At 48.3% G+C, this 27,183-nt stretch overlaps 1 protein-coding gene across 1 annotated transcript in view; it reads left to right on the top strand.

The window, feature by feature from the left end:
* PARD3B (par-3 family cell polarity regulator beta) overlaps nucleotides 1-27,183 on the top strand; it is a 622,948-nt gene that overhangs the window by 165,723 nt on the left and 430,042 nt on the right. Inside the window, exons 5-6 of the mRNA XM_081200610.1 lie at nucleotides 8,969-9,054; nucleotides 21,229-21,315. Coding sequence (XP_081056736.1) covers nucleotides 8,969-9,054; nucleotides 21,229-21,315 — 173 coding nt within the window. The remainder of the gene's footprint in view (nucleotides 1-8,968; nucleotides 9,055-21,228; nucleotides 21,316-27,183) is intronic.

Genomic DNA, 27,183 nt, shown 5'->3' on the forward strand with positions numbered 1-27,183 from the left:
TAAATTAAATTGATTTAAATCACTAGACAGTAAGACTTGATTTAATTTTTAATTTTTTTTACAGGAAGACTCATTCTTGCTGGTATAATCTTAATATTTACAACCAGATGAAGGTTTCATTTTTGGAATAAGAGATTTTCAGAGTAGTTTTTACAGCTATATCAAAAATTTCTGATTTGCTTATACGATTAGAAATACATAGGCAGATAATTATGAAATTATTGTGAGGTTTAATAAGTTAACTGCTTATATTTGCACAACTTTTCTGCTGTACTTCATTGGAAGGAGAAAAATAATCATTAGTAACAATTTAAACAATTTAACTAAAACAATAACATTATAGCATATGTATCCATGTTTGTTAACTGATGTGGTTATACGATTTTTTTTTAAAAAAAACCTTAGACTGAGTTTTAGCACATATGAAAAACTTAAAACAAATTCTTATTTCCTGATGAATAGCCTTTGGACTATAATGTACCTTAAATATAAAACTAGAAAGATTTTTCCTCCAAAAGGATTTTATTTTAAAAATCCGATTAAATAAAAAAAAATCTGATTTAAATAAAAAAAAATCTGATTTTTTTTTAATTTAAAAATATAAATACCCTGCAAGCCGGTCCCACAGCTGCCTCTGGACCTGGAGGAGGAATGCACTCTGCACACGCTCAGGAGCACATCTCGGCGCCACCCACTCACCACCGTTGTTGACAATCAGCAGCCGCTCCATCGGTCCATCCCTGCAGAGCTCCCAGGCGGCATGTACCACGTTCTGTGGCCCGCCGTCCGAGGCCAGGTTGGTGGGCACAGCTTACCCTCCACCACCAAGCCAGGTGCCAGGTGCGGGGCCAGCAAGCGCGCCAAGCTCTGGCTGAAGACCTACTACGCGCCCGTCACGATGCCCATGGCGCAGCCGAGACCTGCCGCCCGCCTGTCCATGGCCGTGATGGGTTTAGCTCAGTGTGCGGGCGGCAAGGCTTCAGATTGGCTGCTGGAACTTCCTGCAGCCAATCCGAAGCCGCGCCAGCATCGCCACCCGCCCAGAAGCTGTGCCAGCGTCGCGAAAGTCAGTCCCTGCGCGGCGAGGCATCCGCAGCATGCGGGGACTGACCGAGCAGGTGGCAGGGTCCGCGGGCCAGATTTACGAGCATTGGGCCCCCCGGGCCTTAGTTTGCCTACCCCTGATATAATATATTGTCTTTCGCCTCTTCCATTTTTGTGTGTCCATGTCGTGCTCACCTGAGCAACAACAATTGGTTTCCTTACTTTTATTCTTCTAATTAAGTATGCAGCCATTACTTTACAGCAATGCTTCAATTAAACCCTCTGAACCCCTGAAGACATTGTTGTTGTCAGTAAGCCGACTTTCTAATATGAAATGAAGTCTGCTGTGCGAGTTCATGCTTTTCAATAAATAAATAAATAAAATTACAAATGAGGCATATTAGCGGTAGCTTTTCTGTCGGTGGTTGTTGTCTTAATAATTTTATGATTCTGAGGATGTATTATATAATGTTCTTTAATTAACCTTTTATTGGGTTCTTGTAGCTGTGCTGGGGTTTTTTTTTTTTTTCGTCCCGTGAATTTCTGCTTCATGATCTCATTACTTGCAAATGTTAATATATCCTGCTTCTTCTCATTATTTTTTTAAATCTTTAATAATTATTTTGCTTTGTTTCAGTGCAGGTTATGCCACCATTTTATCAAATCATCCAGTCACTTAGGTATTCAGGGCATGATACACTACTTCAGTTCTTATTTCACTGAATTCTATACTAAATTATTAGAACAAATCACACTTTGCTAAAGGTTATTTTCTGCTGTCTCTTTACACACACACACACATACACGAGGGATTTAAAATATATTTATAGATCCTTCAGGATTTCTTTTAATAACAATGTTTTCTCCTGTAGTAGTACATTTTGCTTCCAAATTAACTTATGGATTTTAAGATAAACTATCAATATTTTTTTTTAAGTCTGAAGATGGCAAAAACACTAGATTTATTAACAAAGCTAAGTTGGACTGGGCTTGCAATTGCATGTACAGTGGTGCCTCGCAAGACGAAAAGAATCCGTTCCGCGAGTCTCTTCGTCTTGTGGTTTTTTCATCTTGCGAAGCAAGCCCATTAGCGGCTTAGCGGATTAGCGCTATTAGCGGCTTAGTGGATCAGCTGAAAAGCGGTTTAGCGGCTTAGTGGATCAGCTGATAAGCGGTTTAGCGGGTCAGCTGATAAGCGGCTTAGCGGGTCAGCTGATAAGCGGCTTAGCGGATCAGCTGATAAGCGGCTTAGCGGATCAGCTGATAAGCGGCTTAGCGGATCAGCTGATAAGCGGCTTAGCGGATCAGCTGATAAGCGGCTTAGCGGATCAGCTGATAAGCGGCTTAGCGGCTTGGGGAAAAGGGGGGGGAGGAAAAAAACCCCACAGGAACTCGCAAGACAAATTCGTTTTGTGAAGCACCTCCAAAACGGAAAACCCTTTCGTCTAGCGGGTTTTCCGTCTTGCGAGGCATTCGTCTTGCGGGGCACCACTGTATCTGTAATGCATTAAAAATGTGGAGCACGATCTAACCAGAGTTCCTCAGAAGTCCCATTGAGGTCATTGGGGGAAATTTATGCATGCGTTTCATCTCTGCCATTGAAATCAATGCCGTTTTAAAACCTATTAATACATTTCTATGACGACCTTCATATCTCAGGGCAGCTTTCACCACGAAAACGGGGATAAAATAAAAGATGCAACAAAATTAAAATAGCGGATAAAACTAGCAGCAAAAAATAATCTCTGATTAAAAGCCTGGTAGATCCGTATAAAACTACATATTCATATATTGCTATATTTATTATTATTAATTTTATAGATTGTATTTTATGGATAAAAATAGTCTAGGGGTTATTATTTTTTTAAGCTTACTTGGTGACCCCAAAGAGAAACTCTATGCCTGGCAAACCTTCCTTGGAAGAGAACTCAGTAAGCAGAATAACACCATTGAGAAGACCCACTTCCCAGTCACCACCCACATACCATATTGGCCCAAATATAAGCCGCACCCAAAAATAAGCTGCATACCGTATTGGCCCAAATATAAGCCTCACTCACAAATAAGCCACATCTTTAAAATTTGGCAGCTTGGGGGAGGGGTGAGAGCTGCGACAATTTGCTACGCAGTAGGCAAAAACCAAATGGCCCCAGCCCAATCAGCCAGATGGACAAAATTCCTACCGGGCCCCTGCCCCAAGAGCAGACGACCCCATGACAGGCATAGCAAGGTCAAAGCGAACAGCCCTAATTCTAGGGAGGGGGGACGGGCAATGCGATGCACGGGCAAAAAGAGGAAGCCCTAGCCTCGTGCAAGGAGTTTTAGCATTTCTGGCTGTCAATCAACAAATGGCAACATTAACTTCTTCCCAACAACAAGGGAAGCCGCAATCGCATCAGTGGCCAATGATCAATTAGCCCGCCCCCAACTTTGGAGTGTCCTGGCGGCCCCCACCGCAACACGTGCTCTCCGTGAAGGAGAACACGCTATATAGTGTTTTAGGTGGATAAGCACATGCACAGTGTAGGACTTGACTTGGTATTAGTATATAGATAAGGCGAATTGTCTCATCTCAAGGTATATCCTGAAATCCCTTGTGAGAAAAAAAAAAGTCATTTGTTCAACTGTTGTTTTTCTGTGTTATTAGTTCACATGACATCATTTATAGCTGAAATTAGATCGCTCGGTATCAGTGTTGATACTCTGGATGAAACAGGACTTCACTAATTAATCTTGACATTTTCAGCCACAATTATTTTCTTATATAAAGTGGCTTGAACTAGATGGTGACATTCAGATTCAGTTCCAGTTCCTGATACAGGGAGGGTCTGTTCCACCCAAATATTAAAAAAGGGACAAAGAGTCAATATACTTCTAATTCTATCCCAATAAGTTAGTGTTGTCCGTTTTAGAATATCACTTATGAAAGTGATGCCATGTCAAAATACGTTTAGATCAGGCATAGGCAAACTCCAGTCCTTCAGATGTTTGGGATTACAGTTCCCATCACCCCTAGCTAACAGTACCAGTGGTCAGGGATGATGGGAATTGTAGTCCCAAACATCTGGAGGACCAGAGTTTGCCTATGCCTGGTTTGGATTCATGCTCGTCCTGATAATGCTTCCATATAAACAACGTGGGTTGTTGTGAACCATAATTTCCCTACAGTTTCAAGATTTTCCTCAATAATCCTTCTGACCAGCAAGGACCCATGCCTGACCTCCCTAGGCTCATTTTGATAGATATGGAGTTCACCCATGGACATCCTTCCTATTTTCCTTTCAGGCTTAAAGAATTGTTAAATATATATATATTTAACAAGGGTTTGGATCCTGATTTCTCAGAAGTAGAGTTCTGCTCACAAGGAAAAGCGAAGGTGGTAGTTTTGCAAATCCCCTCCTGCAACTCTCTGAAAATCTGCTCGGGGGACCCTCTGAGGATTGGGGTACCCTCCAGAGCAACTGAGAGGTTTCATGGAGGAAAGGAAATAGCCAATAATCTCCCCACCCTCCTTTCTCCTTGATACGATACAATACAGTATCTTTACAGCGGTGCCCCGCAAGACGAATACCTCGCAAGACGGAAAACTCGCTAGACGAAAGAGTTTCCCGTTTTGGAGGTGCTTCACAAAACGAATCTCCTATGGGCTTGCTTCGCAAGACGACAATGTCTGGCGAGTTCCTTCTGGTTTTTTCCCTCCCCCCTTTTTTCTAAGCCGCTAAGCCACTTATCAGCTGATCAGATCAGCAGATAAGCCGCTAAAAGCCGCTGAAAGCTGCTAATAGCGCTAATAGCGCTAATCTGCTAATCCGTCAATGGGCTTGCTTCGCAAGACGAAAAAACCGCTAGACGAAGAGAATCACAGAACGGATTCTTTTCGTCTTGCGAGGCACCACTGTATTGTCATTGTCCCATATAGAACAATGAAATTGAAAAATCTACATAAGACATTCAAAGCTCCCTAAAAACTCTGAAACCCCATTTTAAAATACAATATACTCCTATAGAGACTCCTTATAAGGTGTTTAAAACCAGAATTGCATTTGGGTAGAAACTGTTTCTCAGGCGGCTAGTCCTGGTCTTTATAACCCTGTACCTTCTTCCAGAAGGCAGAAGCTGAAAGAGATCATTTCCGGGGTGCGCACTATCCTGCGCTATCTCTGCCGCTTTCTTATGGCACCTGGCAGCATAGATTTGATCTAAGGTGGGAAGAGTGCACCCAATTATTCTCTCTGCAGTCTTTACAACCTTGGACAGCATTGTTTTCCCCCTCGCTGTGCAGCTCCCAAACCACACACACAGACCATAAGTTAACACACTCTCAACAGTACAATGGTAAAATGCCATCAACAGTTCCTTTGATCCTGCTTTTTTTTTATTAAAGATTTTCTTGTTTTACAGAAGTATGTGTCATGTCTCCCGTATTTTTCCATGTAACATTTTTACAAATCCGTTTCATTTGTTGAGACATTAGGGGGAGAGAAAAAGAGGTGGAGGGGGGGAAGATGGGTGGGGTCGGGTGGTGATGTTTCTATTGTGCTTAATGTATGTAGGGTTTGGTGTCAGCGTTGCTCGTGCCAGTTCTCTGCTGTTCACTTGTGTTCCTTTGGTGGTGAGAGAGGTTGGGGTTGGCCTAGGGCGGGGGTCGGCAACCTGCGGCTCCAGAGCCGCATGCGGCTCTTTAAAGCCTTTGCTGCGGCTCCGGGGCGGTGGCGAGGGGAGGAGGCGAGGGGCGGAGGCGAGGGGCGGAGGTGACCAGCCTGCCGCCCAGCGGGCGGGGCGCCGTAAAGCAGAGCGCCCCCCTCGCCAGGCAGACATCCGCAGCGTGGGAAGCCTTGCCGGAGGTCCCGGCAAGGCTTCCCACGCTGCGGATAGCAGCCTGCTGCCCGGTGGGCGGGGCGCCCTAAATCAGAGCGCCCCCCTCGCCAGGCAGACATCCGCAGCGTGGGGAGCCTTGCCGGAGGTCCCGGCAAGGCTCCCCACGCTGCGGATAGCAGCCTGCCGCCCGGCGGGCGGGGCGCCCTAAATCAGAGCGCCCCCCTCGCCAGGCAGACATCCGCAGCGTGGGGAGCCTTGCCGGAGGTCCCGGCAAGGCTCTCCACGCTGCGGATAGCAGCCTGCCGCCCGGCGGGCGGGGCGCCCTAAATCAGAGCGCCCCCCTCGCCAGGCAGACATCCGCAGCGTGGGGAGCCTTGCCGGAGGTCCCGGCAAGGCTTCCCACGCTGCGGATAGCAGCCTGCCGCCCGGCGGGCGGGGCGCCCTAAATCAGAGCGCCCCCCTCACCAGGCAGACATCCACAGCATGGGGAGCCTTGCCGGACTTCCCGGCAAGGCTCCCCACGCTGCGGATAGCAGCCTGCCGCCCGGCGGGCGGGGCGCCCTAAATCAGAGCGCCCCCCTCGCCAGGCAGACATCCGCAGCGTGGGGAGCCTTGCCGGAGGTCCCGGCAAGGCTTCCCACGCTGCGGATAGCAGCCTGCCGCCCGCCGGGCGGGCGCCCTAAATCAGAGCGCCCCCCTCGCCAGGCAGACATCCGCAGCGTGGGGAGCCTTGCCGGAGGTCCCGGCAAGGCTTCCCACGCTGCGGATAGCAGCCTGCCGCCCGCCGGGCGGGCGCCCTAAATCAGAGCGCCCCCCTCGCCAGGCAGACATCCGCAGCATGGGGAGCCTTGCCGGACTTCCCGGCAAGGCTCCCCACGCTGCGGATAGCAGCCTGCCGCCCCGCAGGCATCGGCCAGCCCCACAAGCTCGGGGGACAGCAGGGAGGCGCAGCGCCGCCATCACGCTGTTCCTCGACCTGGTTCGGTTTCCCCGACCTGCTTTTGGGGGGGGGGGAAATAAAGGGAAAAATTTTTCCCTTTATTCCCCCCCCAAAAAACTAGGTGCGTCCTATGGGACGGAGCGTCCTATGGGGCGAAAAATACGGTATTTTTATAATGACGAATGCCTCATTATTAATTATTATTTACATCAGGCACTGATTATGATTTATGGTACACTGGGGCCCTGATTAATTTTCTATGGCATTTTGGGGCATTGATTATTGGGCATAGCAAGTCGCGGTCGCGTGGAATTTGTGCTTTGTGACCGTTTGAAGTGGGGTTTTTTTCTTGGGAGGCTGGGTGGCACGAAGAGAGGGATTATTTTTATAATGACGAGGATGACATTGGGCCCTCATTATTAATTATTATTTACATCAGGCACTGATTATGATTTATGGTTCACTGGGGCCCTGGTTAATTTTCTTTGGCATTTTGTAGCATTGATTATGCAGTCGCGGTCGCGTGGAATTCCACGTGGAGTTAGTTGCCTGAAGCCCCTTTTTAGTTGCTTGAAGCCCCTTTTCAAACTTAAGCAGGTGAAAGTTTGGTGAATTGCTGCCAAGGGGTGTGGTGGAGTCTCCTTCTTTGGAGGTCTTTAAGCAGAGGCTTGACAACCATATGTCAGGAGTGCTCTGATGGTGTTTCCTGCTTGGCAGGGGGTTGGACTCGATGGCCCTTGTGGTCTCTTCCACATATGTATGTGAGCAGGTCTTCTCCAACATGAACTATATTAAAAACAAGCACTGATCACGCCTCACAGATGACAGCTTGCAAGCCTGTGTGAAAATGAAGGTGACGTCTTACAGCCCTGATGTGCAGACACTGAGCACTGAGGTTCAGGAGCAAAAGTCCCATTAACCTGGTTACCTGGTTGTAAATTAAATATTTTAATTAGCTATTAATTTGTCCTTTTTTCTTGAGATTGACAGCTGACTGCACGATCCTGTATATATAGCATTAAGGCCAGAAACAATATATGTAGTGTTATATTTGTTTTAAATGTTGCAATGTTTTTGCGGCTCCCAGTTGTTGTTGTTTTTTCGGAAATGGGTCCAAGTGGCTCTTTTTGTCTTAAAGGTTTCAGACCCCTGGCCTAGGGTGTGGTTGGTTGTTTGTGAGTGGCTGTGGTGATCTTTGTTTTCATGTGTGAGTGAGGTGGGTGGGTGTTTTGGATCAGGTTGGCCATATTGATTCATATGCTGTTGGTGGATTATTGTCATTGTCTTGTTGGGCTGTGTATGTGATAAAGGGGAGCCTTCTTCTTCTGTTTGTCCCCGTGTCAGTTTCAGTTTATTGGTTAATTTTTCTAGTAGGGCTGTTTCCCATACTATTTGGTACCATTGGTCCATGCTTACTCCTGACAGGTCTCTCCAGTGTCTGGTTATGGTGTTTCTGGATGCTAAAAGTAGGTGGGTTATGAGTTCTTTGTGGTGTAAATGGCATTGTTGTCTTGGAAGATGTTTAGTAGGGCCAATTCTGGGGTGATGTCTAATATTTGCTTAGTTATTTTACATATTTCTCGTATGGCTGTTGTCCAGAATAGTTGGATTTTGGGACACTCCCACCACATGTGGAGGTATGTGCCTGTGGAGCTGCACCCTCTCTAGCATTTTGGTGAGGTTCCTGAATGTATTAGCGCTAGAGAAAGAAAACAGGTCCTTTGAGAGATTGTTTTTCCAGAGAATTCTCCACCACTGGGTTGGAGGCCCTCGCAGAAAGGCTTGTCTACACTCACTATGTTCAGCTACATTTATCAGGATTTTTTTTTAATGAATTTGCTGTAAGGAAATTCTGCTCTTTCCACTTTCCAGTTTCTGCTCACATGATGGGGGTTTGTGAGCATGTGTCTCAGTTGCTTCCTCCCTTTCTATCCAGCCTTACCATTCTAACTGCTTCGTGAAACGGTGGAAAGAAAGCAACATCAGATCATGTCTTTTTCAAGTCTTGTTGCATCAGAGGTATGGAGCGGTTGTTGGCATCAGTAAGGCTGGAATTCCTAGACGTTTGCTTTTCTGTTTGGAGTGTAATCCATAAGTATTAACAACTGCTCTAAATCCAAATCATATTATTTAACATTAAAATGCACATTTTCAAAATCTCTTTAGGGTTTGACCCACTCGTCTTCAGAAGATTGGGATCTTGCTGCACACAGCGAAGCGCTGGCATCTCAGAAAACAAAATTCATTTTCAAGTATGTATGAATACATTTATATTTCATTTCTACTTTACTGTACCTTATCTGTTTTTTTTACTTTTTTAAAAGAAAAACCTCGTACATCTTTTGGATGTATAAATGTGTGTGTTTATGTATGGCTCGTGACATTCTGCCTATCGTAGATCAAATAATATAGTTCCTTAAATCAATTTGTCGAAGAGAAATGGCAGATATTTATACTGGGTAGAGTTCAGGATGCTTGGAAGCCTCTTTATTGTCACATTACCTGGGGCCAAACTAATGTGACATGGGAGATATATGCCTAGACCTTCCAATTTGCTTAAAGTAGCTGAGGGGCAAGGATGGGAAAAATAGGGTTTGCATAGCGGGCAGAGAGGATTTTAACTTTCTCCAGCATGTGATTTCCCCAATCCCTCTCTCCAAGCTTCTGTTAGCTCTGGAAGGAGAAAAAAGTTAGATGTCTGCCCCCAACCCCAGGCTAATAGTAACCACGGTGGTGTTTTTAATTGGAGTACACTGCATTGTGGGATGGGGAGAAAAGGTTAACTCCCTCATTTCCATGTAACCCCCTGTGAAACTCACAAACCTCCCCCTGTGACATGGAAGAAGGCATGGTGAGATCTACTCATGAAACTCCCATACCGTTGGGTCATGCCAGAATGGAAAAAGCAACATGAGTTCTTATAATGCAAAATTCAAATGGCAGCTGATATACAGTGGTAACTCTGGTTATGTACTTAATTCGTTCTGGAGGTCCGTTCTTAACCTGAAACTGTTCTTAACCTGAAGCACCACTTTAGCTAATGGGGCCTTCCACTGCCGCCACGCCGCCGCAGCACGATTTCTGTTCTCATCCTGAAGCAAAGTTCTTAACCCGAGGTACTATTTCTGGGTTAGCGGAGTCTGTAACCTGAAGTGTATGTAACTCGAGGTACCACTGTATTCAAGTTGGCACCCCTGGATGAGTTTGGGCATTCACTATTTGGCCTTGCTCTCATATCACAGTAAAGGCCTGTAGATTACTAAAAAGGTAAAGGTAAAGGTACCCCTGACCATTAGGTCCAGTCACGGACAACTCTGGGGTTGCGCGCTCATCTCGCTCTATAGGCCGAGTGAGCCGGCATTTGTCCGCAGACAGCTTTTGGGTCATGTGGCCAGCAAGACTAAGCCGCTTCTGGCAAAACCAGAGCAGCGCACAGAAACGCTGTTTACTTTCCCTCCAGAGCGGTACCATGTCTATGTCCTCTCCTGCCGACCCTGATTGTAATGAAATAACATTTCACCAGCGTGTATGTAATTGCAAGTCTCTCTCCCTGCTCCCTAATTTGCCGTTCTCATTCTTCACCATGCTTTCTTCTGCTCTTTCTGTATATCATCATATCATTCTGCTTCAGCTAAACCAAATTAAGAACAGCATGGTCCAAATGAGAGCGTTAGTTTTGGTGGGTGGTGGATGAAAAGATGGAGGAGATGGAGCAGCCGATCTCTGACCCGCTGATGGCTTTGAACTGCAGGGGAAGTGATAGTAAGATTTGGGCGGTGGGGGAGCAGGCGTATTATGTTAGCGGTAACTTTTCTACATGGCTGCCACCTTCAATTATGTTACATTTGCGTTACTCGCTTTGGCGTTTTTTGAATTCAAGGATCTCTGTGGTCAGATCGTTAACGAGCAGGAAGCAACGAGTTTTCCTAATCAGATAAAGATTTGCCAAATATAAATATTCTGGTAAGAAGGTGCCTTGTTCTCCTATCTGATTTTTAAACCTGCTTGCGGTGACAGTGGTGAGGCGGTTAAGAGCACCTGGCTAAAAACATCAAATCTGGGAGCATACTCTCAAATTCAGAACTGCTTGCGATTTTTGCATTCTAGGTGGTTTTAAGGAAGTCTCAGTGGCAGTGTTGAAAACCACAGGTACCTGGTAACTGAATGGAGCTAGATTTAGCAATAATAATAATAATAATAATAATAATAATAATAATAATAATAAATTTTATTTATACCCCGTCCTCCCTGGCCAGAGCCGGGCTCAGTGTGGCTAACACCAGTAAAATTACAATAAAAACTTAATGGGTGGTGTCAGAGCTGCTTCAAGATCCTAGCTCACAGAGGATCACGCTAGCCAGCGGTCATTAAGTAAAAGTCTTTATTGAATTACAGTTTCCATTCTCACGCTGCTGTCTGCAACTCTACGTCTACTAGCTAGATCGGCGAGGCTCCGTCTGAGTCTCCGCCCCGTGCGCACCAACTTAATATCCTAGCCTTGCTCCACCTTTTCCTCCTGACTGTCCTCCTCTGGGTCCCTCTACCCCCCGGGGCTTCTTCCTTCCGGGATTCTTCTGACGCTGACCCGGACCCTTCTGCCTCCTTGCGCCGGGCTTTAGGACCCGGTTCCCTTTCGGGGCTGCTCACTGCGCCGCCTTCCTCTGCATTTGAACTTGGCGCGCGCGCCCAACCTTCCACTTTCCTCTTAACCGTTTCCTCGCTCCCCGATGGAGGTGTGGCCCCTCCTGACTCCTGCCCTCCCTCCTGTGGTGAGCTGCCAGCGCTTCCCTCCTGGCTCCTTTCCTCTTCCCTGCTTCCTGGCGGTGACGCTGGTCCCGATCTCCAGCTGCTCCCCCCTGAGTCTCCTCTGGCTCTATCTTCCTGGGGTGCCTCCCTAGACTCCCCCCTTGCCCTGGCCACTGGTGCTCCTTTCTGTGAATCCTCTGATTCACTGGAAAGACTGGGAGATCTCGGGTCGTCGTCATCACTCATCCTTTCCTCTGTCTCCTCCCCTTCGCTCTCTGTTTCCTCCCTTGCCCGTGCCTCTGCACCTAAACCCCTGACATCCATCCCCCCCTCGAAGCCCCCCAGTCCCCCCTCCCCTCCTTCCGGTGCTGGAGCTGGGGGCTGCTGTTGCAAAGGGACGAACGTCGGATATCGGTCGCTTCCCGTGGCAGGCCTCCAGCGGAACTCTTCCAGGTCTTCCTCTCTGCTCTCGTTGACGACAGTCACCTCCTCTTCCATCTCTGTGCCGCCGTGCTCGAAACCAGGGTCGTCCCCGAAAATGTCCATGTCCGTCTCTCCCGCACTTCCTCCAGGCGGCGTTGCTCTGCCGGAACAGTCCAGCCACTTCCTGCGGAACTGCTCCTCCGGCCTATCGTCCCACCAATACGAGGGTTCTGAGACCGATCCCGAGGGTGACCCCTCCGGGGAACGGACGTCTCGTGTTGGTTCCTCGTCCGAGTCGAACCCCCTGAACGTGCTGTCCGAAAGCGTGGGCGTGAAAAGCCAGTCGTCGAAAAAGTCTGCTGGCATAGGTCTATGTGGGAAGAGGGCATGAAACTCGTCTTTGAGCAGAGGTTCGTCTAAAGCGTAGCCCGGCACCCAGCTGTTCGCACTGGCCGGGGTGCCCTCCCTGGCGAGAAAGTATTCTACTCCCTCTTCCCCCCATCTGGAGTCCAAAATCTCCTTGACTTCGTTGATGCGCTCCTCCTGTGCCACTCCCGCGTGCCCCGTTCCTTCACTGAGCGGACTCGGCGCCGTTCCGGGTTCCTGGAACCTGTGCGGTGCCTTGTAGGGAGTGAGCACCGATCTGTGGAACACCGGATGCATTCTGGAACCCTCCGGAAGCGCCAGCTTGAAAGCCACCGGGTTGACCTGCTCTTCGACTTGGTAGGGCCCCAGTTGTTTATGCCCTAGTTTCTTCTTGGCCAACGACCTGGCCGGCACTGCGTGGGCTGCTAACCAGACCCAGTCTCCCACGTGGAGCTCTTCACCAACCCTTCTGTGTTTGTCCGCTTGTACCTTGTATGCGTGTTTAGCCAGCTCCAGGTGGCGCCGCAGCTGATCGTGGACTTCCTGCAGCTCCGACGCGAACGCATCTGCTGACTGCGGCTCCCCTTCTCCCCTGCATTCCAGTCCCGGAAAGGTTCTAGGGTGCCGCCCGTTGTTGGCGAAGAACGGCGTGATGCCCGTGGATACGTGCTTCGTGTTGTTGTAGGCAAACTCTGCAAGCGGCAGGTAATCTACCCACGTCGCAGGCTGTTGGTTTGCATAACATCTCAGGTACTGCTGCATGATGGCATTGGCTCGCTCCGCTTGCCCGTTGGTCTGCGGGTGTCTCGCCGACGCCAGATTGATCTTGACGTTTAGGAAGCCCATCAGTTTCTGCCAGAAGTTCGAGATGAACTGCCGCCCGCGGTCGGACAGAATAGACCGTGGCAGACCGTGAACCTTGAACACGTGGTCTATGAACAGTTTGGCGGTTTGCTCCGCCGTGGCCACCTTAGCACACGGAATGAAATGCGCCATCTTGGAGAACAGGTCCACCACCACCAACACTGCCGTCTTGCCCCTTGAGCTGGGCAGATCCGTGACAAAGTCCAGGGCCACTCTCTCCCAAGGTTCTACCGGAGTTTGCAGCGGCTCCAACAGTCCAGCCGGCGGTTTGTGCACCGGCTTTGCCCTCTGGCAGGTGTCACACCTCGCTACGTAGTCTGCGACCTCCCCTCTCATTCCAGGCCACCAGAAATCCCTGGCTACTAATTCCACCGTCTTCTCCTTGCCAAAGTGCCCGGCCGTGGGTGCGTCGTGCAGCTGCTGTAGCACCTTGGCTCGAAGTTCGTCACCCGGCACGTAGATGGCCCCTTTACGGATGAGCAAGCCATCTCGTAGCTGGAAACCGTCGGCCGCTGCCTTGCCCCCTCGCACCTCTGCCATCTTCGTTCGTGCGAAGGAGTCCCCCTGCAACGCTCGCCGCACCGCCTCTAGGTCCACGGTCGCCGCGGCGCACGCCCACACTGTCGGTGCAAAGATGTGCATGGCGGCCGCTGGTGTTGCGTCCTCCAGATACTGTGGCTTGCGGGAGAGAGCGTCTGCCATGATGTTGGTGTCCCCCGGGACATACTCTATTCGGAAGTCGAAGTCCGCAAAGAACTCAGCCCAACGTATCTGCCTCTGGTTCAGGAACTGTGCCGTGCGCCAGTGTTCCAGATTCTTGTGGTCCGTGCAAACCTGCACCGTGTGCTTGGCGCCGATCAGAAAGTGCCTCCACGCCTTGAACGCTGCGTGAATGGCCAGCAACTCCCTGTCCCATATGGTGTAGTTCTGCTCGGACTTGCTGAGCTTCCTGGAGTAAAACGCTCCCGGCCGCCACACGCCCTGCGGGTCCTTCTGCAGCAGGACCGCCCCCACTGCTCTGTCCGAAGCGTCTGTCTCCACCCTCATCGGCATGCTGGGGTTGACATGAAGCAGCTGCTCTTCCGACGCGAAGAGACGCTTGAGGGCCTGAAAGGACTGCTCCGCCTGCTCTGTCCAGATGAACTTCTTCTTCTTGGAGCTAAGGGTGTCAGTGATGGCCGCCGTCTGCATCGCGAAGCCCTTGATAAACTTGCGATAGAAGTTCGCAAAGCCGACAAACCGTTGGACCTCCTTCCGGTTGCGTGGGCTCTTCCAATCCAACACCGCTCGAACCTTGGCGCTGTCCATGGCGAGCCCCTTGGCAGACAGCTTGTAGCCCAGAAAATCCACCTCCGGCACGTCAAATTGGCACTTCTCCAGCTTGGCGTAGAGCCTGTGTTGCTTTAGCCTGCCCAGCACTTCCTTGACGTGCTTGTCATGTTCTTGCTGCGACTCCGAAAAGATCAGGATGTCATCCAAGAAACAGACGCACGTCTTGTAGAGAAGTCCCGCCAACACGTGATGCATAAATGCTTGAAAAACGTGAGCGCCATTTTGCAGTCCAAAAGGCATAACTCTGTATTCGTAGGTACCCAGTGGCGTGAACATGGCTGTCTTCCACTCATCACCTTCCCGCATGCGAATGAGGTTGTACGCCCCCCGCAGGTCCAACTTGGTGAACACCTTTCCCTTCCGTACCTTCGCCAGGAGGTCGTCGATGCGGGGCATGGGGAAGTCCGACGGCTTGGTCACACTGTTCAAAATCCTGTAATCCACTACGAGTCTTTTTTGGGGCGTGTCTCGCTTCTTAACAAAGAATACAGGACTGCCCCCCACTGCCTTAGACTCCCGGATGAAACCGCGCTCCAAATTATGATCGATGAAGTCTTTGAGTTCCTGCAGTTCGTCCTCAGACATGGAATACAGCTTCCCTTTAGGCAGCGCCGCCCCCGGCAGCAGGTCAATTTTGCAGTCATATGGTCTGTGAGGGGGTAGCCTGTCCGCCTCCTTCTCGCAGAAAACTTCCAGAAATTCTGCGTACTTGTGGGGAATCGCTTGCAGTGTGCCTAGCAGCAGCTGTGACTCCTCTTCCTCTCCTTCCTGCCTGGGTACGATGCAGTGTTCAGCACAAAAGGAAGAGCCGAAGACCAGCTGCCTCTGGAACCAAGCCATCGTTGGGCTGTGCTTGTCCAGCCAACTCATACCCAATACAATGGGCGTGTCAGACAGTTGAGTGACGTTGAAGCTGATGACTTCCCTGTGATTCCCAAGTCGCATCACCATTGGTGGCGTCTGCTTCACCACTTGCCCCCCTAGCAGCTCCCTGCCATCTACCGTGACAACCTGCAGGGGCAGTGTGGCCGGCAGTAACTGCACAGCGTGCCTGTCGACAAATTCCTGCCCTATAAAGTCCGCGTTGCTGCCGGAGTCGATGGTGATTGGCACGTCCATGGTGATTCCATTGGGCAGCTGGAGAGATGCTGTGAGCCTCACTACTGGTTTGGGCGGGAGGGGGTTCACTGGCTGTAAAATTTCTGGGGACTGCGTCACTAACACGTCTGGCTGGGCCCCAGTGCCTCTTCCTCCAGCCAGACATTGTCGTTTCCCTGCTGTGGTCCTCCCTGCTGCGTTGCTGCAGTCACCATTGCTGAGGCTGCAGTAAGCTTGTGGGGCCTCTGGGGACACTCTTTCGCCATATGCCCTGGCTGCTCACAGACGTAACACTTCCTGGTCCCTCTAGGAGGCTTCGCCTTCACTGCTGCCGGTGCTAGGGCTCTGGTTGCTGACTGAGCCCTTGCACCTCCAACCTCCATAGGTTCGGCTCCTCCTCCTGGCGGAGGCGTGGATTGCGTTCGCGCTGCTTCTCTGGGAAAGAAGGAGGGGCCCCCGGCTGGTTCGCGCCCTCCACGTCCTTCGTCCTTGCTCCACGGACGTCCTTCCAGCCTCACCCCCACGGCCAGTGCCCTCTGAACGACCTCCTGGGTGGTTCGGGGTCTCTCCCCCCTCGCTATCTCATCTTTAATCGAGTTGTGCAGTCCCTCCCAAAAGAGGTCTCTTACAGGAGCCGAATCCCTGTCCCATTCCAGGGCGCTGACCAAGGCGAAAAAGCGTGCATGATACTGTCTGACGCTGGCCCTCCCTTGTCTCAGCCCATGCACCTCCTTCCGTGCAAGATCAATGTCAATACTTGATAAGAAACACCCATCCATCGCTTTAATAAAGGCATCCGCATTCTGGAGCGCCGGATCGTTATCTCTCCATAAATTGCGCAACCATGCTTTCGCCTCCCCATGCAGATGGGACATGATGAACCCCACTCTCTCCTGTTCATCTCTAAAGTCTTTATGCAACAGTTGCAGTGCGCACAGTACGTCGGCTCTAAAGTTGGGATACTGTTGCAGGTTCCCATCGAAGTGAGAGAGCAGCCCGCCTGTCCGTCTCGCCAACCCAATTCCCTCCTGCCGGGGTGGTTGCTTTGCCAGTACGTCTAACCTGACCTGGAGATCCCTGCAGGCGGCAGCTGCCTCGTCCTCTCTCTTCCTGGATGCGAGAACCTCGGCGTTCAGTTGTGCCACTGCTTTTCTGAGGTCCTCTATCTGCTGCTCAGCCGTCATGTCTCCTGCCGTCCGTGAGCTCGCTAGTGGGCGCCTGTTTCTCTCCTCTCCTCGAGGCTGCAGATGCCCACAATGTAGAGACGGAGCCTACTGTCAGAGCTGCTTCAAGATCCTAGCTCACAGAGGATCACGCTAGCCAGCGGTCATTAAGTAAAAGTCTTTATTGAATTACAGTTTCCATTCTCACGCTGCTGTCTGCAACTCTACGTCTACTAGCTAGATCGGCGAGGCTCCGTCTGAGTCTCCGCCCCGTGCGCACCAACTTAATATCCTAGCCTTGCTCCACCTTTTCCTCCTGACTGTCCTCCTCTGGGTCCCTCTACCCCCCGGGGCTTCTTCCTTCCGGGATTCTTCTGACGCTGACCCGGACCCTTCTGCCTCCTTGCGCCGGGCTTTAGGACCCGGTTCCCTTTCGGGGCTGCTCACTGCGCCGCCTTCCTCTGCATTTGAACTTGGCGCGCGCGCCCAACCTTCCACTTTCCTCTTAACCGTTTCCTCGCTCCCCGATGGAGGTGTGGCCCCTCCTGACTCCTGCCCTCCCTCCTGTGGTGAGCTGCCAGCGCTTCCCTCCTGGCTCCTTTCCTCTTCCCTGCTTCCTGGCGGTGACGCTGGTCCCGATCTCCAGCTGCTCCCCCCTGAGTCTCCTCTGGCTCTATCTTCCTGGGGTGCCTCCCTAGACTCCCCCCTTGCCCTGGCCACTGGTGCTCCTTTCTGTGAATCCTCTGATTCACTGGAAAGACTGGGAGATCTCGGGTCGTCGTCATCACTCATCCTTTCCTCTGTCTCCTCCCCTTCGCTCTCTGTTTCCTCCCTTGCCCGTGCCTCTGCACCTAAACCCCTGACAGGTGGAAAACCCCAATTTAAAATACAGGTTAAAATGCAATTTAAAATGCAGCCTCATTTTAAAAGTAGCCCATAGATCAAAACCATAAGGGGAGGGAAACATAAGGGTCAGACTGAGTCCAAACCAAAGGCCAGGCGGAACAGCTCTGTCTTGCAGGCCCTGCGGAAAGATGTCAAGTCCCGCAGGGCCCTAGTCTCTTGTGACAGAGCGTTCCATCAGATCGGGGCCAGTACAGAAAAGGCCCTGGCCCTAGTTGAGACCAATCTAACCACCTTGCGACCTGGGACCTCCAAAATGTTGCAATTGAAGCCCTAAATCAAAGTGTGTGTGTGTTTGTTCGTGTGTGTTTGTTTTAACCAAGATTTCAGACAAGTTAAAAAAACCCTTTCAATATAGGCCTGCATGCCTTACCCCTATTACTTTCCCATGTATATCTTGTTAAAATTACTGTATGTATCAAGAAGACAGTAAACACTATTTTTCATTTTGTCTCAAAATAAGAGAATGGAAAACTGTGATTCCCCCCCCCCAAAAAAACCCCACATGATAATATTTCTTTGTGTGCTTATAGGAAGATGGGAAATATGCGGGGGAAGAGAAAGAGAGGTGTTTTGTTTACTACCAGTTAGCAAAACCTCTGTCTACAAAAAACGGTACATTTTCTTATTTAACAATAAACAAACATGGTGGCGTAATAGCAAGCTCAATAAAATCACACACCCTTGCGTAGAATTTTAATGTGCTCCATAATAGCTAATGACTTGAAAATTTCTTTCTTTCTTTCTTTCTTTCTTTCTTTCTTTCTTTCTTTCTTTCTTTCTTTCTTTTTTTTCCTTTCCCCCTTTCTTACATTCATGTTTCTTGTCCAATACCTCTTAATTGGAAGAGGTTAAAAATAACAAGGCATTATACTGTAGTTTAGGAATGTATCACCAGTCATGTAATTCCACCCCGTAGTGCGACATGTAGAAACAGAAATATTTTTGCAAGCCTCACACTGAAACATGTTTTTTTTTCCATAATAAAAATAGCTCTGTTAATGAAAAATTAAACCAAGGCTATTAGAAAGTAGATACTTGGTTTATTAACAGTTGATTACTTGGCATTCTGAAACTGCATCATGCATAGGTTACTCATTTAAAGGCTCCATTGGATCGGCCGGGGTTGTATCAGGCCAGCTTTGGTACCAGTTCTTAACCCGAGGTTTCACTGGAACTTGAATTCATTGGTTTGGGTCCTATCCTCCAGAGCAGGAGAAAACAAGCTTGCTCCATCGAACAGCTACCTCATCCAGCCCACCTGTGAACCTACACATGGGAGCCTGCAGTTATTTTGTACATATCTAATGCAATGTACGTGGGACGTGGATGGCACTGTGGGTTAAACCACAGAGCCTAGGACTTGCTGATCAGAAGGTCGGCAGTTCGAATCCCCGCGACAGGGTGAGCTCCCATTGCTCGGTCCCTGCTCCTGCCAACCTAGAAGTTCGAAAGCACGTTAAAGTGCAAGTAGATAAATAGGTACCGCTCCGGCAGGAAGGTAAACGGCATTTCCGTGCTCTGCTCTGGTTCGCCAGAAGCGGCTTAGTCATGCTGGCCACATGACCCGGAAGCTGTACGCCGGCTCCCTCGGCCAATAAAGTGAGATGAGCGCCACAACCCCAGAGTCGGTCACGACTGGACCTAATGGTCAGGGGTCCCTTTACCTTTACCTTTACCTTTAATGCAATGCACATTGGCAAGTACACTGAATCCTTGCATTGGGCCCCTGCTCTTCACCTCTGCAAATGCTCAAACTCAGAGCAAAAGGGAGAAACGAGCTAAGAGGAAGGCACGTTTGGCAAACCCTCTCTGTGATCAACTCCCACCCTGTGGGAGCGTATGTCCCCACTGTGGAAGGACGTGTGGATCCAGAATTGGCCTCCCCAGTCACTTATGGACTCACTGCTAAGACTGTGTTTATGGAAGACAATCTTACACAGTTATGAAGGATCGCCAAAGTAGAAGAGAATGGGCAAGAAGCCCAGCAGTTACTATCCCCAAGGTTCTAGTATGAGATCACCATGCGAACCAGGTCTTACAGCAGCTGAGATCACCACACTCGTGGTTAGCAGATAACAGGTCTGTCAGACCATAACCCAGGCATAGGCAAACTCGGCCCTCCAGATGTTTTGGGACTACAACTCTCATCATCTCTAGCTAGGAGGACCAGTGGTCAGGGATAATGGGAATTGTAGTCCCAAAACATCTGGAGGGCCGAGTTTGCCTATGCCTGCCATAACCTGTCATGGATAAAAGTGTACTTCCATGTCCACAAAACTTTTCAGTTAATGCAGTTGATTCCTTTCCCATCCTGAACCTGGCGGGGCTCAGATACAATTCTAGAAAAATGATTAGCAGTGACGGACACCTGAGCATGGCATATGAAAGCACCAGGGAGGTGATAACAAGGTAATCAGGAAATTGTGTCAATCAACACAGAACATTATCCACTGATTAAATCCACAGCACTGCAGGAAATGAAATGGGGAACAAAACAGGAAGAAAGAGCTGTTGTGGTCAAGTGTGCACTAATAGATGGTTGTCCGGACAAGAACAAGACATCACACAGAGGCTGAAGTAAACTTTCGGTTTTGAGAGACATCCCATACTGAGCTGAGCATGTTTGTGAAAGAGATGCAATCACTACGTCTAGGAAGTGAAGATCAGAAGCAGGTCTCTAGTCCAACTTCATTACAGTTGCACCTTGGTTCTCGAAGGGAATCTGTTCCAGAAGTCGGTTCGACTTCTGAAAATGTTCGAAAACCGAGGCGCTGCTTCCGACTGGCCGCAGGAGCTTCCTGCACTCAATCGGAAACTGCGGCAGCCACGTCGGACGTTCGGGTTTCCAAAAAACGTTCGCAAACCGGAAAACACTCACTTCTGGGTTTGTTGCGTTCTGGAGCCAAAACATTTGAGTCGCAAGGCGTTCGAGAACCAAGGTACGACTGTATAGAAGGGGCATTGTCAGATAAGTATTACCTCCCCATGAGCCCACTTCAGATGTTGTAGCACAAGTATATATAAAAAAGCCTTCTCATCCCTGTCTTTAGCCACCATTATTATGGCACACATGGGTTCCAGGGTTTTTATTCTCCTGGGGAGAATACAAAAGGCCCCACAATGCGGAACCAATACTAGAATAAAGGAGAAGAAATGTGTCAATGAGATCAGGGCTGAAGTAGGACTATTCTACTTTTGTTGACCTTTCACAGCTGCTTTTGTCTTGATCTCTTTTAAAGTTTAGGCTTAATACATTACTGTATAGCTTCTAACTTTAAAAGCAACAGCCTCAAAGCTATGTATGGCCGAGCAAGAAGGAACAAGGATAAAATCACACAAACCTATAAAAAACAGTTTTAGCAATACAAAAATAACCGAATCATGGATGTTGCCCAAATTCCCAGGAAAACGAAAACATCTTTGCCTGGCATTGAAACAACAAGGTTGGTGGTAGGCCCCCTAGTGAGACTGTTGCTCTCCGATTTTTGTTGAATGTAACCATGTCTGTTTTCCCCTCCTCTTCCTTAGTGGTATGACAAGAGCGGTAGAGATTTCTGGGGAAGGCGGGCCGCTGGGGATCCATGTGGTACCATATCTTTCATCATTAAGCGGAAGGTAAGGATTTGCATTGCCATTCTGATTAAAACGAACTCGGTTCTTGTTGTTGTTATTGTTTTGTCCTAAACACCTTATGCATAAGCATGTTGATTGTAGATACGCTGAAGTAGCTCAAAGGTGTAGGGAAGCAGGAGAAGATGTTTGTGTCCCTTTTGGTTCTCAGAGAATCAACCCCACCGCAATGCAAGAATCTCAACTAGAACATACCGTATTTTTTGCTCTATAAGACTCACTTTTTCCCTCCTAAAAAGTAAGGGGAAATGTGTGTGCGTCTTATGGAGCGAATGCAGGCTGCACAGCTATCCCAGAAGCCAGAACAGCAAGAGGGATTGCTGCTTTCGCTGCGCAGTGATCCCTCTTGCTGTTCTGGCTTCTGAGATTCAGAATATATTTTTTTCTTGTTTTCCTCCTCCAAAAACTAGGTGTGTCTTGTGGTCTGGTGCGTCTTATAGAGTGAAAAATGTGGTACATGACAGATCCACCATGTATGTGGATTTAAGCCATCCACCTCTGCTTAAAAAGCTCCAAGGAAGGAGAGTCCACAACCACAACAAGAGCTGTTTGACAGTGGAATTTGCTGCCAAGGAGTGTGGTGGAGTCTCCTTCTTTGGAGGTCTTTAAGCAGAGGCTTGACAACCAGATGTCAGGAGTGCTCTGATGGTGTTTCCTGCTTGGCAGGGGGTTGGACTCGATGGCCCTTGTGGTCTCTTCCAACTCTATGATTCTATGATTCTTACTGTCAGAAAGTTCTTCCGGGTATTTAGTAGGAATCTCCTTTCTTGGAAGTTGAACCCATTAGTTTGGGTCCTACCCTCCTCAGAAGCTGGAGAAAGCAAGCTTTCTCCATCCCCTATTTGACAGCCCTTTAGGTATTTGAAGATGGCTATTCTCTCTGCTTCCTCTTTACCAGACTAAACATATCCAGTTCCCTCAACTGTTCCTCATAAGGCCTGGTTTTCAGACCCTTGGTCATCTTGGTTGCCTTTCTCGCCACACATTCCAGCTTGTCAACATCCTTCTTACATTGTGGCACCCAGAACAGGATTCCACCTGTCTCTCATATCTGCGCTCCTTACTCCTTAAATAGAAACCAGCTTGACGGCATCTAAATTAAATTATGTTCCCCCTTGCAGAACATTTTGTCACATAAAGAAAATACCATATGTTTTTCTTCTTCTTGATTATCCTATATTTGATCATTTTAATATGGTGGTCAGCTGTTGAGCACATGCCTTAAACTAAGAGATTCAAACCTTTGCACCTCAGTTTAAGACTTATCAACATTTTTACTCCACGGTATGGTTTTCATGATGTATTTGGTCTGTTATGAAACAACATTTCCTAATTTCTTAACCATGGTCTTGTATGCTTCCTTTCCCTCTTGTGTAAATTCCCTCCCTTTGTCAGCATTAGCTGTCATGTTGAATTACACCCCACTGCTAACACTCATCATGGGTAGCTTGAATCTAGAGTTTGAAACGTAAGTTTTGAAGCTGTTTGCAAATGCCAACTACTGTATTTTTTGCTCTATAGGACGCACCCGACCATAGGACACACCTTGCTTTAGAGGGGGAGAACAAGAAATCCCCCCCCTGTCTGCTCTGCGTCCCTTCAGTGAAGTGGCAGGAGAAACGGAGCCCCTTCCATTTCTCCTCCCGCTTGGCTGAAGGGGCGCTGCACAGCTCTCCCTCTCTGCTGAAGCCAGGAGAGTCTTGCTCTCCCGGCTTCAGCAAAAGGAACCCGAAGCCTCCGGAGCACAGCGGAACCTCCTGCTGTGCTCCGGAGGCTTCAGCGAAAGCAACGGGAAGCCTCTGGAGCATGGCAGGAGCGTGGAAGGAGCGCTCCCTCTGCGCTTCGGAGGCTTCGCGTTGCTATCGCTGAAGCCAAGGAGCCTGCATTCGCTCCATAGGACGCACACACATTTCCCCTTAATTTTTGGAGGGGAAAAAGTGCGTCCTATGGAGCAAAAAATACGGTAGATAATATCATGCATGCAGTACAAGGAGGAGTGTGCAAACCTACAAGGTCCTTGCGCAGTGTTACTCGGAAGCAGCATTTTTACTAATTTTTTCTTGGGAGCTGCCCATAATGGCTGGGGCAACCCAGTCAGATGGGTGGCATAAAAATTATTACTCTTACTACTATTAGTTTGTTGTGACTACAACAAGAAGTTGTCAGTCTTGTGGATGACAAATGATGTCAGGGACTGGCTGGACAAAGTGGAGTGATGGGGGGGGGGGCACCAGCCAGTGAACCCCCCCCCGGGAACCCCCAGAGGAGGAAGGCTATGATTAGTGGTGGGACACTGAGGACAGATTGGAGGGTGAAGATTGGGAGCAGGTCCCACATACTGAAAGGGCAACAGGGTTCAGTGAGCAGGAAGAGCCTGGGACAGGGAGCAGTTCAGACTCCGAGGCAGAAGCAGAGGAGGGGAGTCAAGGGACTGCTGGAGAATCCAGCGAGTCTCCATCTCTTGCTGCGGCAAGCTCTCCTCCCCCTGCAAGAACTCACAGAGTATTGAAAAGAAGTCAGAGGTGCGCAGACGCAGTTTGAGACTGCTTGGGAAACATCAGGGAGACAAGAAGCGTTAGAGAGGTTTGTAAGGTTGTCCTGGCAACTGCCCCATAGTGGCAAGACCTACTGGGAAGGGCTGTTGAGTGGTATTCTGTTTCCTTGAATAAAGAGTTAACTTCATTGACAACAGAGATCTGCTTCCTTTCTTGCTGACCTGCCTCTGACTCCAGCCCTGACAAGTGATACTTCAGTCTCCTTTCTGCCTTAAATATAAATAAATTCAGAGAGTGGCTCATTTAAATCGACACAGGAAGGGCTTCCATTAAGTATTGTGATATTTTCAAGTGAAAGTTGGCACTTTTTAAAAACAACGACGTCCCGATGAATAATCTCCCTGCTTGCACACTCCTTGGTTGCTTGCATTCAGATGCAATGCCAGTGATATACAATGGTGAGGAACTTGGTCTGTCCACAAGCTGTATGCTTGTGCAAACAGACTAAGCCATGGCTCAGCAAACTTTTTCAGCAGGGGGCCAGTCCACTGTCCCTCAGACCTTGTGGGGGGCCGGACTATTTCTTTTTTTGGGGGGGGGGGGTGGATGAACGAATTCCTATGCCCCACAAATAACCCAGAGGTGCAATTTAAATAAAAGCACACATTCTACTCATGTAAAAACACGCTGATTCCCGGACCGTCCGCGGGCCGGATTGAGAAGGCGATTGGGCCGGATCTGGCCCCCGGGCCTTCGTTTGCCTACACATGGACTAAGCACTCCCACATCCTCCCTTCCTAAAGTAAGGAAAAAACAGTTGGATGGCTTAGCTTTACATGTGAAGCAGCTCTCATAGTTTGGTTCTCCACTTGAAAGAAGGTAGGAACAAAGCATTCATACATAATGTTATGTCTGAATACAACTTGCTCGTACGCAAAGGACTTTCCCCTCTGCAGGTGCCCTGTGTCACCTGTAAATCTGCTTCAGGGAGTTGGGGGACCTCCATAACAAATTTAGAGGGTGCATAATGCTTTTTAATGTGTGGTGTTCTATTATGTTTTTATATGTGTTGTAAGGCACTCGGAGTGGTTGTGACAACCGAGTTAGATGGGCAGGCAGGGTGGACATAATAAAATTATTAATGTTAATCATGTTAAAATGATGGAAGTCCTATTGTGCATGGATTTACAACGCATTGTTGAATACAACAATGCTTGATCAGTTACCTCTTCAAGCAAGGATGTCCCTTAAAGAATTGTCCAAAAAGCCTAAAAGGTAAAGGCAAAGGACCCCAGACAGTTAAATCCAGTCGTGGACGACTCTGGGGTTGCGGCGCTCATCTTGCTAATTTACTGGCCGAGGGAGCTGACATTTGTCCGCAGACAGTTTTTCTGGGTCATGTGGCCAGCATGACTGAGCTGCTTCTGGCAAAACCAGAGCAGCGCACGGAAACGCTGTTTACCTTCCCGCCGGAGTGGTACCTATTTATCTACTTGCACTGTTGTGCTTTCAAACTGCTAGGTTGGCAGGAGCAGGGACCGAGCAATGGGAGCTCACCCCGTCGTGGGGATTCGAACCACCGACCTTCCCACTGGCAAGCCCTAGGCTCTGTGGTTTAGACCCCAGCGTCACCCGCGATCCTTCCAAAAAGCCTACTCTGGATTAATTTATCTGTTCTTTAATATTTTTGTTGACAAATGCCGTGAGACCTGACTTGGCAAAGTTGCTTCTTTGAAAGGCAAGCAGAATGTTTGCATAACTGTCTTGAATGAAAGATTTCAGTGACATTTAGCTGAATTTACTACTATTTTTGTGGAACATTTGTATTTGAAACAAATTGAGCGTATTTACAAGTTTCGAATTGTATAGGTTATTTGGCTGTGAATAGATTTTAAAGGGAGGTCATTAAAGTTTTTTGAGCTCTTTACTCTTAATACTGAGAAGTATGTTGGGGAATTCTTTATGTTAATACTAAGAGGTTTTTTGACACACACACACACCCTGGCCAAATATTACTGATAAAAATAGTTGTTTAAGCGTTTGTGTCAACTTTTAAATTCTTTGAGTTAGGTGTTTGTGCACAATCAGCTTCCTACTTCTGTCTTTTCACTTAATTGAAATAATTTAAATTATATATGTTTATACGTATATAAATGTTACACAATAAAAGAGAGGAAATTAAAAATTAAAAAACACAATAAAACGATGTTAATGTTGAGACGCTACCTAATAAAAACAAGGAAGTAATGGGTTTATGTTGCCAGAAAACACTTAACTCAATCCACATGTCTGAATTCCACATCTCAAATAAGTATTTAAGACCAGAGGCTATCATATAAAACTATTGGGTTATTATGTTGGTTACAGTAGGCTTTGTATAACATGTAGTTTTGAAAATATCCTTGCTTCTGTTATTTTGTTTTATTCAAACCGTGATTAAGTTTACTTTTAATGTCTTATACTGCATTGAAGTGGAAGTTCCTGGTGATAACCACACAAAAATTCATTTGGAAATTATCTTGAAAGAATTCAGAATCAGAGTATAAATGCAGAATAGATAAGTATAGCAGACATTCTTACTCAAAAAATAAACCCAAACAATTCATTCGAAACATTTCCTTAAATATTCAGAATTGGAGTATAAATGTAGAATAGACAAGTATTAACAGACAGTCTCACTAAAAAAATAAACAATCAACATTATCAAATGAGATGTTTTATGCGAAGTGATTCATAAATGAATTGAAATGAAGTACCGTATTTTGTGCTCTATAGGACACACTTTCTCCCCTCCAAAAAATAAGGGGAAATGTGTGTGCATCCTATGGAGCGAATACAGGCTCCTTGGCTTCAGCGATAGCAATGCAAAGCCTCCGAAGCGCAGAGGGAGCGCTCCCTCTGCGCTCCGGAAGCTTCGCGTTGCTTTCTCTGAAGCCGCCTGAAGCCTCCGAAGCACAGTGGGAACTCCCGCTGCGCTCCAGAGGCTTCAGGTTGCCATCACTTAAGGCAAAGGCAATGTGGGAGAGGGAGAGCTGCGCAATGCACACGCAGGAGGAAAAATGGAAGGGGCTCTGTTTCTCCTGCCGCTTTGCTGAAGGGGCGCTGAGCAGAGAGGCGGAGATTTTTTTTTCTTGTTCTCCCCCTCTAAAACAAGGTGCGTCCTATGGTCGGGTGCGTCCTATAGAGTGAAAAATATGGTAAATGATGAGAAAGGTAAGCTATACTAATTTACTGACATTTGGAAATGTCTGCTTTTCCTGATGTACCTGTTTCTTCCCCATTACTGTGGTGTGTGTGTGTGTGTGTGTGTGTGTGTGTGTGTGTATTCCGTCCAGTGGCAAACTAGATGCCTTCTGGT

This window comes from Podarcis bocagei, assembly GCF_964188305.1.
Source record: "Podarcis bocagei genome assembly, chromosome: 1".
Lineage (NCBI taxonomy): Eukaryota > Metazoa > Chordata > Lepidosauria > Squamata > Lacertidae > Podarcis > Podarcis bocagei.